General features: G+C 44.8%; 1 protein-coding gene across 1 annotated transcript in view; it reads left to right on the forward strand.

Annotated features, from left to right (window-relative positions):
• Positions 1 to 13,388, forward strand: part of T265_13996 (hypothetical protein) — a gene marked incomplete at both ends in the record, with an annotated part of 26,082 nt that extends 12,694 nt beyond the window's left edge. Inside the window, 3 exons of the mRNA XM_009171553.1 lie at positions 5,306 to 5,609; positions 12,091 to 12,302; positions 13,276 to 13,388. Coding sequence (XP_009169817.1) covers positions 5,306 to 5,609; positions 12,091 to 12,302; positions 13,276 to 13,388 — 629 coding nt within the window. The remainder of the gene's footprint in view (positions 1 to 5,305; positions 5,610 to 12,090; positions 12,303 to 13,275) is intronic.
• Positions 13,389 to 13,709: the final 321 nt, after the last annotated feature.

The raw sequence follows: 13,709 nt of genomic DNA on the forward strand, positions 1-13,709 counted from the left end.
CTCCTACGTACACGGGAAAATCAGTTTGAAAGCCCCGTTTTTTCTATAGATGCGAGCAGTCCTGTTGCAAGAAGACCCGCCATATTTGGATTTCCCGTTGTAAAGCCCTGTGGTTTCTGCCTTGTCCGAGTTCACGTTTTCCACCCGGGGTTACCATATATTGAAAATCCGTCGTGATAGAATGCCCAAATGCAGGCATTCATACATCCGTGGACACCACCAATGTGTTCCAACAAGCAATATTCCCAAAGTGCGAGAGTATCTCAGTGACAGAAGGGGATTGGCCTCTTGTCATTCGTTGGAATTCGGACTGTTGTGCCAGAGATAGGCCTGTCATCACACGGTATCGTCGGAACAAAGACCATGATACTAACACGTATTGTGTGCAAACGAAACAGTTATGCATGCTCAACGCGTCCGATATTGGATTAGGATCGATAACACCAGTCCGACTGGTATAGACCAGTCAGACCAACGACGAGATCAAATTTACGTAACTCTGTCGACAGAACCGCACTCAGCCGTTTAGTTGGATCAAGGTGACTCTACCTGGCCGGATCAGACAAACTCTCTTATCGGGTACAAATAATAGTTTATGAAGTTTCAATCGACACAAAGCTGAACCGGAAGCGTTAAAATGGTTCCGAATTGAGCATGAAGTAGCCGGGCAATCCGGCTAGACTTCTCGAGAATTCACGTAAGCAGTGAACTGTTTGTTGCACTGAATTACTCGCTTTCACAGAGATCCAAATATGCATCTGGGTGTTTGGCCTGGTTTGCTGTTTTATTGTCACGTCAGAGAGCCTTTACTTTCAAAGCTCGAAACTCGACTGTCGTGGGATTTGTCGTTGTGCTGCCTAGCTGAACCTTTCTGTTCGAGGTCATAGCGTACCAAACCACCTAACAAGTAAGGTGTAAAGGTAAGCCTATACATCTGTGTTGCCGAGCATTGAAGCAGAATTTATTGAAACTGCGAGCGGTGGTATCCACAGTGGCACCGCTCCGTCAAGAACAGATTGGACCTTGCCGTGCTGTGACGGTTTGCGCACCTCAGCCATACCTGGGTTGTGCGTGCTGCACTCGCAGAGTCTCACACCGGGTTGGTCAGTGGTTAGAGGTCTGACGCAGTCTCCTGGCTCTTCAGGTTTGGGGTTCAAGCCTGTGTGATGACTTGTTGCGTACTTGCATTTCCCGCCATACATAACTGTCTTTCTTTAGTCTTTTTTAGTCAAAGATTTGGTAGAGGGCCCTAATGTTCCTGCTGCCTAGATCTGGGCGTTCTGGCACTGTCCTAGCCCGTATACACCCAGTGAAGCATCCGTGTCATCCGTGTCTTTGATGATGATCATGATGGTACAGTATGGATAAACGGGAATCTCGACTTGTTCGCTGCCGAACCGAATCACCTCGAGTGCCCTTATCAAACCTTCCCTAGCTTGAACGTTTTCGTTACAAAACTGTAAACAACCAGGTTGCCTTCCCGTAGCATTTGTTCACGAAAACGTGCGCAGCTTTCTTTGACGGAAACATAGGTACTGGACCCACTCCCCATTGGCTCAATTCAGGAGCAGTTCGAACGCATACACGCAGGATGGGGTAAGGTGGATTTCACGCTTGTTAATAAGAATACACCATAGTTGGAAATGTGTCGTGGCGGCTTGGGTGAGTTTATCGGTTGTCAACTCAATTGCCAAACTTGGCGCACAGATGAACAGCCACCTGATCAACAAACGAGAATGCACCCTATCGGTTCGGCCTTTAATTTGGTCAGGTGGCATGGCTAGAATTGACACGCAAACCTGGGATGATGCATCTTATGAAGGGCAAATTATGATACTATTCAAAGCATATGAATTGAAGACGTGGGCTGTATGGAGTGATAAGGTCAATAAAACGTCTTGCAAACTGGTAAAATGTTACAGTTCGGGCTTGAAATTCGGTTAGCTGACCTTAGATACTCACCAGTGTGTAATGTACAGCCCATAAATCAGTAGGTCAGAAGGCGTAACAACTTGGGGCTTGGGTGCCTTGACTGACTCATTAAGGAACAATCTGCTCTGGTTATTCATTCGAGGCCTAAGTAGCCCGAGAATTTTCAATCAGCGATTTATTTTGAAGTAGCGGTTCGTAATTCAGCTCAAAGACAACACTCTCCAAAAAAAAACACGATGAGAAGAATATTCCAGTTGAAGGTCATTTCGGAGCACTTGTGGGTAGGTCTGAAGTAACCAGATCGAACTGGCTTCTTGTAATACCTTCTTCAGGCCTCTTTGGAACCATATGCATGCAACTGTCCCGTTGTTGTCGGTTTATACTGCGGCGTCTCGGGAGCAAGGTGGACCATCAGATGGCACATGGAGCACAATTTTCATCCTAAATGGCGTCGAGCTGAAATTCGCGCGTTAATCTCTGTTTAGGAAAAATCCAATCAGTACCGATTTCCCGAAAAAATGGTGTAGATTGTTTGTCCCGAGGATCTTCGGAGCTTCTTTCATACGTTTTGTGTTTCCGGGTGATTTTTTCGGAATACATCTCTTTCCTCTTTGGTTCATCCCCTTTCCGTACGTTAATTGCTGCATTGTTTTTCTTTTGCGAACGGCCTCTTATTTTCTGATTTGAACCTACTGAATGTTCGTTGCTAGGATGGTTTGACAGAATGTGATTGCTTTCGAGGCGCTGCCAATACAGTGGAGTTGTGGATACGTTTCAATGAATGCCTCTGAAAGTCTACACAGGCCACAAAAGATGCATCCTTTGACGATTTCCCGCTGACGTCCTCATTAATGCCCCGGATTTATTTCGCCACCTAGCGTGTGGGTCTCAAGAGAGTCGATTTGTCGGTAATCTTTATTTTTGCGTTTATTGGCTTTGAACACCAAATAGAAGTAATATATTCAAGTAGATATCATGCAGGCTAGAATAACTAAGCTAACCTTAAAAACAGGCAAGTAAGTTGAAAGATTTCCCTTGGAAGACAAGCAATACAATGCTGTTTGAGGAGTGCGGTTTGGCAAATGGCTTCAATCATTCAACTCGTTTATTTTTCTGGGGACAGAGTTGATCAAGCGAACTCAAACGTCAATAGAAACAATACAATGCTGTTTGAGTAGTACGGTTTGGCAAATAGCTTCAATCAGTCATATCGTTTATTTTGCTGGGGACAGATTTGATCAAGCGAACTCAAACGTCAATAGAAGATGGATGGATAGTGGAGGCATCTTTTCGATAAAATCATTCTGAGACTTGCGTTTGCACATTATGTGGAGTTTCCTATAAGTGTTCGATGGGGTTACCCAGTTCCTCGAAAGGAACTCAAACGGCCCGCTGAATACATTCCATGTGTAGGTAGGAAGAAGGAGGAAGTATACTGTCCCGGCGGGTCCTGAGCATTCAGGTGACTAGCACGCGTTCAAGAGTGCTGCAAATGATCCGCCGCAATTCGGGCGTATCATACTCTTTATACCTGAAGGTGTCGATTTGAGGGGTGTTTCCTCCTGAGACAGATCCATCAGAAAGAGAAGGAAATGCTTTATTTAAAAAAAGCTTTCGTTACTTTTTCGGTTAGGTTGCTGTGTGTGTTTTACGTTACCTATGAAAATTCTAACTCGTGCCTTCATGCTGACCGCCACAACCTTCCAGTTGGGCAATCGAATTCATCCGAAAAATAGCTTTTGTTATCGGCTCTAGGAGACTATCCGGTTCGGTAGAGGTGAATCTTAGACCTCATCCACCATCAAGCTTTTCTGGAAATAATGATACAGCGATGTATTCGGACCTATATGAACCGAATCAAGTTAATAACCACTCCTGCGTGAGATTGGAGAATCCCTACAATGTGGCCTTCAACCATTGATTATATGTTGTGTAAATTCACCAACAAAAGTAAGCAAAAACTCCATTGTTTGGTAACTTTGAAACTAGACGCGCAATAAGTGCCAAAATATCACTCGACACCAACTGGCATTCTATCTAATGACAAACAATGGTAGTTTCTTGGAAGGCAAACTTCCCCAAGCTTTTTATAGACGTAACACACTACTCATAAGGTTTCTAAAGTTTGTTCGACAGCTCACGACCGACTTCGCTTATCTTAGGGCTCTTCAGGTAGGAGCAGTCCCAAAGTTGCGCTGAACCCCATGTTCTGCTTGAACCCAAATTGTACAAAATTAGCCTGGTACACTCATTTGGCACACCAGTTTGGTTTTCATGGGAGTTTACAGCGGATTACAGCTGACGAATAAAAAATTATAAACGAGAGATTCATCCGGGATTCAGTTGAGTCTTTCGTGAAAATCAAATTAGTATGAAAACGAGTTTATTTCTCCACTTTCCCAGGCCATCTTAATTCCAGAACAGCTTTTGTGGTTACTTTCAGATAAAATGAAGTATCAGTTTCATCCAAGATGTGAATATGTTTTAGTCAGTAGACAGAACGAACGTTCTTGATGCGCACATGCCATCTGTATCTGTTTTACTTTCATTCCTCGCCCCATGCATCACCTCCTTTCATCCAAGATGAGAATATCTTTTAGTCAGTAGACAGAGCGAACGTTCTTGATGCCATCTGTATCTGTTTCACTTTCATTCCTCGCCCCATGCAACACCTCTTCTGCTTACCGAGTCCAGTCAAAGTACCTACTTATGAAGCGATCATCCTGGTCTTGCCTTAATTCTCTGGTGGCCCGCGTGTCATTTTGATGAACCTGAGAAAAAACTGTTGATGACCAACCTCCTACCAGAATGAGGCTTTTTTATGCATTAACCTTCCTCCTCTTCAACCCGTCCTTTGCTTTTCACGTGCGTCACACCTGACACTCTTTAGCACCATGTGAGTCCCTATTCCTCCAGCTGTTTTGTCTTCTTCAAATGGGGCGCAAATCCTTGATCTTCTGATGGTGAATGGAAGGTTCTTCGGAATCAGTGGTCAAATCAATGGGTTGTCCTAGCGTCTCAGGTTAACAAAATGAAATTAGTTGCATTCAAGCACACACACACATTAATAGTTGCTCTCTCTCTTTTCGGTTCTACACAACATACAATAAAAGTAGGTCAAGGTCTCAGAAGAAACCGCATTCCACTCATACGTCAATGTGGCCTCTGTTTGAGGGTTACTCCGTAACTACTGGGAAACGTTGCTGGTAAAATTGATCGACGATGCGAAAAGGTGAAAATGTTCCTCCGCCTGAAGAATTTTTGGCATAAATTAATAGTTCCATGGCGGGCGTTTTAGACTGGGAGTACTGTACCGTTGAGATTCTCCGAAGAGAAATCGATCTGAACACCATTTTCCACCGTTGATTTTCAGTCGACAGTCTCACCTTCCCGACGAATGTAACCAATACGACCGGAGTATTACAATATCCCAACCGAAACTATGTGAACCTTCATCAGGGTCTGTTCCATCAGCTGTTTGATCGTCTTCTGGGACCAAACGGATTGGCCTATCGATGGGATTATGTGTTACAACTTGGTGTGATTCGTTTGCTTCAGGGTTTCGGTGTTGGTGGAGGTGGTGGACTGATTGGAGCCATACGGGCCCAACTCTGGATAGCCGTTGATCAGTTCTCCACTCGGGAGCTGAGCGTCAACTTGTTCGCACACCTGCAAAGGTAAGTATGCAACGTGCTGTTCTAACATTAATTCGGAGTGCCCATCTGTTTCATTGGATGGTTTGTACTGCCAAAATTGATTGGTTCCACCCTGTCACGGGTGTTCTTTGTCGTAGCGGACGGTTGGAGCCGAGCCTCCACACACACACACACACTGCGGGTTCAATTGGATTGGTACTCGTGAACCAGTTTGCCTCTATTGCTCGTGTATACGCTCATCTGATGAAAAAGGGAGAATGTTCATGTATGGAGGAGCAAACCGAATCGATCAGGGATTTGTAGTTAAAGGAGATTCATCAGAAGGTTCGAAGAAATTCCAATCCATCGGTTGTGCAGGTCCCTATGGATGACTGTTCAGTGGTGTACTCGAACTTACATGGGATGTAGCGCCACTCACCCTAAATGGCATAAATCCATAAGTGTCCTGGCGTTGACCGGCCGTTTGAGTGCTGATTTATCAGATTTTCACTGGGCACACTACTTCTGTTTCTTAAGTAGGTCGGTACTCACCAGGATACTGTTTACCAAACGAAGGGGCTTAGTTGAAAGAAGGGAGTGCAAGCGGCCACAACCTCCCTAGTTCGAGTATGATGAGTATCGTTAAAGAATTTCGACGTATACTTGATCTGTGCCCATGCCTTCGTATTTGGAAGCGGCGCCAGGCCTTCAAGTTCCACAAAAGCATTCTTCCATTGCGAAGGGAGGTGTTTGATCTTGCTTCATGGAAATATTCCCACAACTTCGCGGGTATTTATACCTTAAAATATTGTTCCCTATCGCTTTTGGCTCTAATAGATATCCAACCATATTACATGGTTCAGGTGGGGAGCTGCTCATTTTAATTTTGGGTTTCTCAGGCCAGAATGTTGTCTATCCGATCAAGCCCAAGTATCGAAACCAAGCTGCATATAGCAAATTCTACGGGGCTACTGAGAAACAAATAATCGCAATATAAATGTAAATCCTTTGGCGTTAGCGCTCATAGGGATGACCCTTTCCTGGGTTAAGCAACGCACATTCAGCTGACTCACCAAGCCACACTCTGTGACCCAAGGTCACGGTATTCTGAGTAACCATGCGCCAGTCGACAATCCGACAAGCTGTCTCTGATTGATTGGCTGACCACTTGGTAAGTATTCACTTCGACAAATTATAACTAAACACAACAGCACAACGGCACAAATGCACACAAGGTCACGGAAGGCGGAGGGTGTAAAGTGGCTTATTTTTTCCAGGCTTTCAGGCCAAGGCTTAAGTGAATTACGATGCAGCGGACAAAGACGGAACATTAAAATTGTCGAACCCTATAGGAAGGAATTGTGGCGAATTTTAGAAAGTGGTGATTACAGTCGATTGGTGGGCCAAAGTAGCTCATTGATGGTTCCAGTGCTCCCTGGTACGGGGACCCACCACCTTCGATCTTAAGTGCCACTTTTCCTCACCCGAATGCGGATTTTTGTTGTTGCCAGGCTGGATATCTGAGCGCTTTCCTCATTTGAAAAACTTCGTGGGATGTCGTCCTCAGGTCGGCTCCTGGTGCTGGATTCTGTCGGAGTATTGGTCGCTCGAATCACTCCTTCTACGTGCAGTTGCGCTTAAGCGATATTGCGACCTATCGTAGGCTTGATGTTGTCAGAAAACCGCTAATCGGAGGACGCGGCTTGCGCACCTTTGTAAAATCGGAGCCGTTGGGCACTCTCCTGACTGTGCAGTTCACACGCCGTCTCCTCGCGGCGGCACACACGCAGCACCCGCTTGCAGTACACATATCAGTGCATGGTGTACCATTGATGCTGTTCTCTCGTCATGCATCGGAATGTGCAGCAGACAGGAATGCAGCTGAGTCAGCGATCCAAAATGCACAGCAAATCGGCTCGTTTTGGGGATTCAGCAGTGAATTCGAGGATGCATTGTCCTGCGCGTCCTAGCCTAAACCTGTGCCGAACAACTTTCTGTTCCCACTCAGGTTGACAGCAATCCTGATCTGCAGAAGCCATTTTATTTTTTATCGACAGTCAACCTTTCTTTCACATCAAAGGTAACACTGAGAGGATGGGCAAATAACTTTCACCATGCGGAATACGACTACAGAGCGAATTCAATTTCACGTATACACGCCCAACCTGTGTCTGATGGTGACACAAACTTTTACTGTCTCTGTGCCTCTCGAACTTCGCAACATCTAACAGATTACATTAGAAAGATCTTGTAGCTTGCAACATTGTACCGGATTTCGGCTCAAAAGCTAACAATTTACAGTTTATAATGACGATCCTCAGATACTGTTTGAAGCGAGTGGACCACTGGAAGGGCTTAGAGGTTTCTGCTAAAGACGAAACAAGGTTTATCATGGTTTCCATGAAATGTTTGAGTTCGTCGCTAAACCATGCTGTGGTTCAAGCGACGGTCAACCAGGATTATTTGACGCATGATGTCGTGACCGGACAATGAGAGCTCAGGAAGCACCGATTCAGGCAAACTTCTAGGCAGTTATGGTTTTCAACTTTCCACGGATTCCTGACGAATCCTCCTATGGGTTTTCCCAGATTAGAAAGTTCATCGGCTCCTATCCAGTCTCCTCCAGTAGTTAGGTTGCAACCGATTCCAGCCCACAGAATTAGATCCTAGAAACCACATACGTCATGAGTTCCGTTTGCCCTTCACAGTTAGGAAGCAACTGCTGAAGGACACACCGCCGAGGTATATCCACAATTAGGTCGGGCTCCATGCGTGTTTCAAGGAATGTCAAATTTCTTTTTCTTTTCAAAACACTCGTTCTTTATTAGTGGGACTTTTAATCAAACACGGGATGGCGTCATCTTTGGCAAACTTTCCCTGCACTCTCCAACTGAAGACCATATTTTTCCACCTGAGAATACTTAAAAAGTTTCTAAAATATAGGCGTAATTACGCAATTTGAAAATAAAATACTAATTATTATTCAAAATACCGAAACTGGGATCTCATTTATTTCCATTCAGTCAACAAACCATATCGATCGGTTGTAATTCACCTAATAGGATTCTACACGAACGTCAAATTTTGTGTAAATTTTCAGAGGTCAAAGACCTTTCAATCAAGATTTCGTTTTGTAGATGAAGCCGTACTGTGTCGGAATGCCATCAGGAAGCGTAAAGTTGCTTCATCATCACTGGGAATCAACAGCAATGCAGACTTTGCGAAACTCTAGAGAGTTTTCGGCTAGTGACCTTCAAGACCAGTAGTTTGAACACTTAATCGTTTGGCCGCGAGCGGCTGGTCAGTGGTGTGATTGACCTGCGTTCAGCTGTAACACCCTTTTGGTGCCTAGCTGCCATGTCACCCGAAGGAAGAATGAGGACTGGGATACTGCCAAGTTGCCCAAACCTAGACTGGGGAAGTCGAGAGGCAGGGGTCGGGTTCAAACCACGGACCTTCCGGTCAGTAACTTCGCGCTCTAACCACTCGATCCATCTCGTCACGATTAACCTGCGATTTGACATGATATAGCACCGCTCTTCTGCTTATCAAATAACCCACATCACGTGGTCACGTGTCGCTTGGCTGCTCGAGTGACGACTTCGTGACTGGAAAGTTTACACAATCCGCGGATTATTCCTCGTTCCGAGCACTCCTAGTTTTCGGACATCAATAAAATGCTTTTCACTGTTCAATGTCCTCCATTAGGTCTTTTCTTCCCTACTTTACTATAAAATCAGTTGGTGAGTGATGTATGTTTGACTGTTCTCACACGCTAACTCTTTTCCAGCCTCTCGCTCAGGTGGCATTTGTCACGAAAAACTGGCGAAATGTNGTTGCACGAGGGCTGGGATACTGTCAGTTTGCCCAAGCCTAGACAGGGGAAGTCGAGAGGCAGAAGGGGTCGGGTTCAAACCACGGACCTTCCGGTCGGTAACTTCACGCTCTAACCACTCGAGTCATCTCGTCACGATTAACCTGCGATTTGACATGATATAGCACCGCTCCTCTGCTTATCAAATAACCCACATCACGTGGTCACGTGTCGCTTGGCTGCTCGAGTGACGACTTCGTGACTGGAAAGTTTACACAATCCGCGGATTATTCCTCGTTCCGAGCACTCCTAGTTTTCGGACATCAATAAAATGCTTTTCACTGTTCAATGTCCTCCATTAGGTCTTTTCTTCCCTACTTTACTATAAAATCAGTTGGTGAGTGATGTATGTTTGACTGTTCTCACACGCTAACTCTTTTCCAGCCTCTCGCTCAGGTGGCATTTGTCACGAAAAACTGGCGAAATGTTGCGTATCATGGACCGTGGTACAAGCAGTGTGTCCAATATCTTGTCCTATTTGGCCTTCAACATCGTGCCGACCATCATCGATATTATCATTGGAGTGGTCTACTTCTTGAGTGCGTTCAATGTCTGGTACGGGCTGATCGTTATAGCCACCATGGGAGTTTATTTAGGTAGGTTTGTTCCAGTCAGTTTGTTTTTGTGAGAGTTTTCTGTGTGGCATCTTTAAATTCTTTCATCAGTAGTGGAGCACCGTTTGTACTTTTAGGAAGAGTGAGGGATGACGCACATCTAGGTATTTATATACTTAACAATATGCCTGTGTTTACATACCCTCTGCATTCACGTCTAAATGGCTCACTCAGCTGTGTGACAGAGGTGGTACGTGGAGGCACTTGCTTGCATGTAAAACGAGATTCGTTTGCCGAATGCATGTGAACATCCTTGAAACCATTCCCAGTTTACTGAGTTTCTTGCAAGTAGCTTGGTTTACAGCTTTTCAGTAGATTTTTACGCACCGCTCAACGATTCGGGTCACACGATGCGGCTGACGCCTATCTCTCTGAAGAATAGCAATGGTGGTTACGTGAGGAGATTTGGTAATTTTTAATGGAGATTTCGTCCTGTCAGTAAAGTCAATCTGTACAGTTGTTTCATCCTTGTAAAGAATCCTCAGTAGTGCGCATCTCAGAGAGCTCCGAACGCGCGACGTTCAAAATGATTTTTGATTCGCCTGTATCATCGGTAGTCGAAGAGTTTTCACTCACCTCATGAGTAGTGTGTCACATCTACACAAGTTCTGTAACGTTTGGTCAAGCTCCAAAAGCAACGGGCGCCGACTTAACCGCTCAATGCCCACAGCTTGTGAATTTCGAAATGTCAGTATGTGCGCGTTTCAGACCCTTCTAATAGGTTTTTAGGGAACTCTCTGTACCACCCTGGTATAATTTTTCATTATTGATAGACTATATATCCCCCTTTACGCGACGAGTTCGCTTTTAAAAAAGGAAATAAGCCCTTTGTCTAACGACAATACAACAAATCGTTGACGTCGATTTAATTTTCCACTATATATACACTTTAAAAATGCTAATTTGAACATTTTTCGCTTGCTTGCGTTCCGGTCAGCGTCGACTATGGCTGTGACGGAATGGCGTGCCAAATATCGTCGGGATATGAACGAGAAGGATAATCACAAGAGCACAAAGGCTGTTGACGCACTACTGAACTTTGAAACTGTGAGATATTTTCCTGAATGAATGTTTTTCCCGTTCGAGCTACTGAATAGCGCCCATTTGTGTTGTGTTTATCGCGTCCCTTGGTTGAACGGATGGCTAGTTGTGTTTCGTTAACTGTGTTTGCTGTATCAAGTGCGGCGCATGCCAGAGCATCCACAAAGGACTTTGAACTAATGGAGGTAATCCAAAAGTAGTCAGACGATGATCTGGAAGGGTGGCACGTTGTCACTTTGGTACTTTTGATTGAGGACCACGGGACGGTACACGGTAAGGTCTAGAGTCCCTGACAAACTTGTCCCATCCCGTGCGGTATTCGCTTTCCCGCTGGTAGTTTTCTTCTCGTCCAACTGACTTTTACGACCAGCTAGCTGTTCTACACTCGATTTCTGCAAACCGTGCTTTGTAATTCACGGCTTTCCTCTCATCGATTCACACTTTCTACGAATGGATCCGTGCCAGCCGAAGCCGCTGCATTTTTGTACGCGCTTTTCAGCGGAAAGTGTGTCGGTATCCCACAGCCTTTGTTTTCTTGCTGTACTACTCAACGGATAAAAGGTATCCAGTGTTCTAAACTCCTAATGTGCTCGTCTATAGCGCCGTCTTTTGTCTGTCCTAACGATATTGTGCTTGCACGACAGTCTTGGCCATGGAGCTTTGCGTGTTGAAGAGTCAATCGTCTGCAATGTCCGGATTTGTATGCCGTCTTCGAAATTACGAAATGATTTTGCGTAGGTTGTAATCTGATACACAACTTTGCTTTACTCTGGCACCGATTCCGAACTCGACAGAGATGGTTTCATACATGCTTTTTCGGAACGGAGGGCTTTGAAAATTCCAGCAGACACGTCGCTTCTCAATAGTTTTCCATCAATAAAATGCTTTTCACTGTTCAATGTCCTCCATTAGGTCTTTTCTTCCCTACTTTACTATAAAATCAGTTGGTGAGTGATGTATGTTTGACTGTTCTCACACGCTAACTCTTTTCCAGCCTCTCGCTCAGGTGGCATTTGTCACGAAAAACTGGCGAAATGTTGCGTATCATGGACCGTGGTACAAGCAGTGTGTCCAATATCTTGTCCTATTTGGCCTTCAACATCGTGCCGACCATCATCGATATTATCATTGGAGTGGTCTACTTCTTGAGTGCGTTCAATGTCTGGTACGGGCTGATCGTTATAGCCACCATGGGAGTTTATTTAGGTAGGTTTGTTCCAGTCAGTTTGTTTTTGTGAGAGTTTTCTGTGTGGCATCTTTAAATTCTTTCATCAGTAGTGGAGCACCGTTTGTACTTTTAGGAAGAGTGAGGGATGACGCACATCTAGGTATTTATATACTTAACAATATGCCTGTGTTTACATACCCTCTGCATTCACGTCTAAATGGCTCACTCAGCTGTGTGACAGAGGTGGTACGTGGAGGCACTTGCTTGCATGTAAAACGAGATTCGTTTGCCGAATGCATGTGAACATCCTTGAAACCATTCCCAGTTTACTGAGTTTCTTGCAAGTAGCAATTGGTCACTACCGGCATTGGTTTACAGCTTTTCAGTAGATTTTTACGCACCGCTCAACGATTCGGGTCACACGATGCGGCTGACGCGTATCTGTATGAAGAATAGCAATGGTGGTTACGTCAGGAGATTTGGTAATTTTTAATGGAGATTTCGTCCTGTCAGTAAAGTCAATCTGTACAGTTGTTTCATCCTTGTAAAGAATCCTCAGTAGTGCGCATCTCAGAGAGCTCCGAACGCGCGACGTTCAAAATGATTTTTGATTCGCCTGTATCATCGGTAGTCGAAGAGTTTTCACTCACCTTATGAGTAGTGTGTCACATCTACACAAGTTCTGTAACGTTTGATCAAGCTCCAAAAGCAACGGGCGCCGACTTAACCGCTCAATGCCCACAGCTTGTGAATTTCGAAATGTCAGTATGTGCGCGTTTCAGACCCTTCTAATAGGTTTTTAGGGAACTCTCTGTACCACCCTGGTATAATTTTTCATTATTGATAGACTATATATCCCCCTTTACGCGACGAGTTCGCTTTTAAAAAAGGAAATAAGCCCTTTGTCTAACGACAATACAACAAATCGTTGACGTCGATTTAATTTTCCACTATATATACACTTTAAAAATGCTAATTTGAACATTTTTCGCTTGCTTGCGTTCCGGTCAGCGTCGACTATGGCTGTGACGGAATGGCGTGCCAAATATCGTCGGGATATGAACGAGAAGGATAATCACAAGAGCACAAAGGCTGTTGACGCACTACTGAACTTTGAAACTGTGAGATATTTTCCTGAATGAATGTTTTTCCCGTTCGAGCTACTGAATAGCGCCCATTTGTGTTGTGTTTATCGCGTCCCTTGGTTGAACGGATGGCTAGTCATGCTTCGTTAACTGTGTTTGCTGTATCAAGTGCAGCGCATGCCAGAGCGTCCACCAAGGACTTTGAACTAATGGAGGTAATCCAAAAGTAGTCAGACGATGATCTGGAAGGGTGGCACGTTGTCACTTTGGTACTTTTGATTGAGGACCACGGGACGGTACACGGTAAGGTCTAGAGTCCCTGACAAACTTGTCCCATCCCGTGCGGTATTCGCTTTCCCG

This window comes from Opisthorchis viverrini (assembly GCF_000715545.1).
Source record: "Opisthorchis viverrini unplaced genomic scaffold opera_v5_127, whole genome shotgun sequence".
In the NCBI taxonomy this organism is placed as follows: domain Eukaryota; kingdom Metazoa; phylum Platyhelminthes; class Trematoda; order Opisthorchiida; family Opisthorchiidae; genus Opisthorchis; species Opisthorchis viverrini.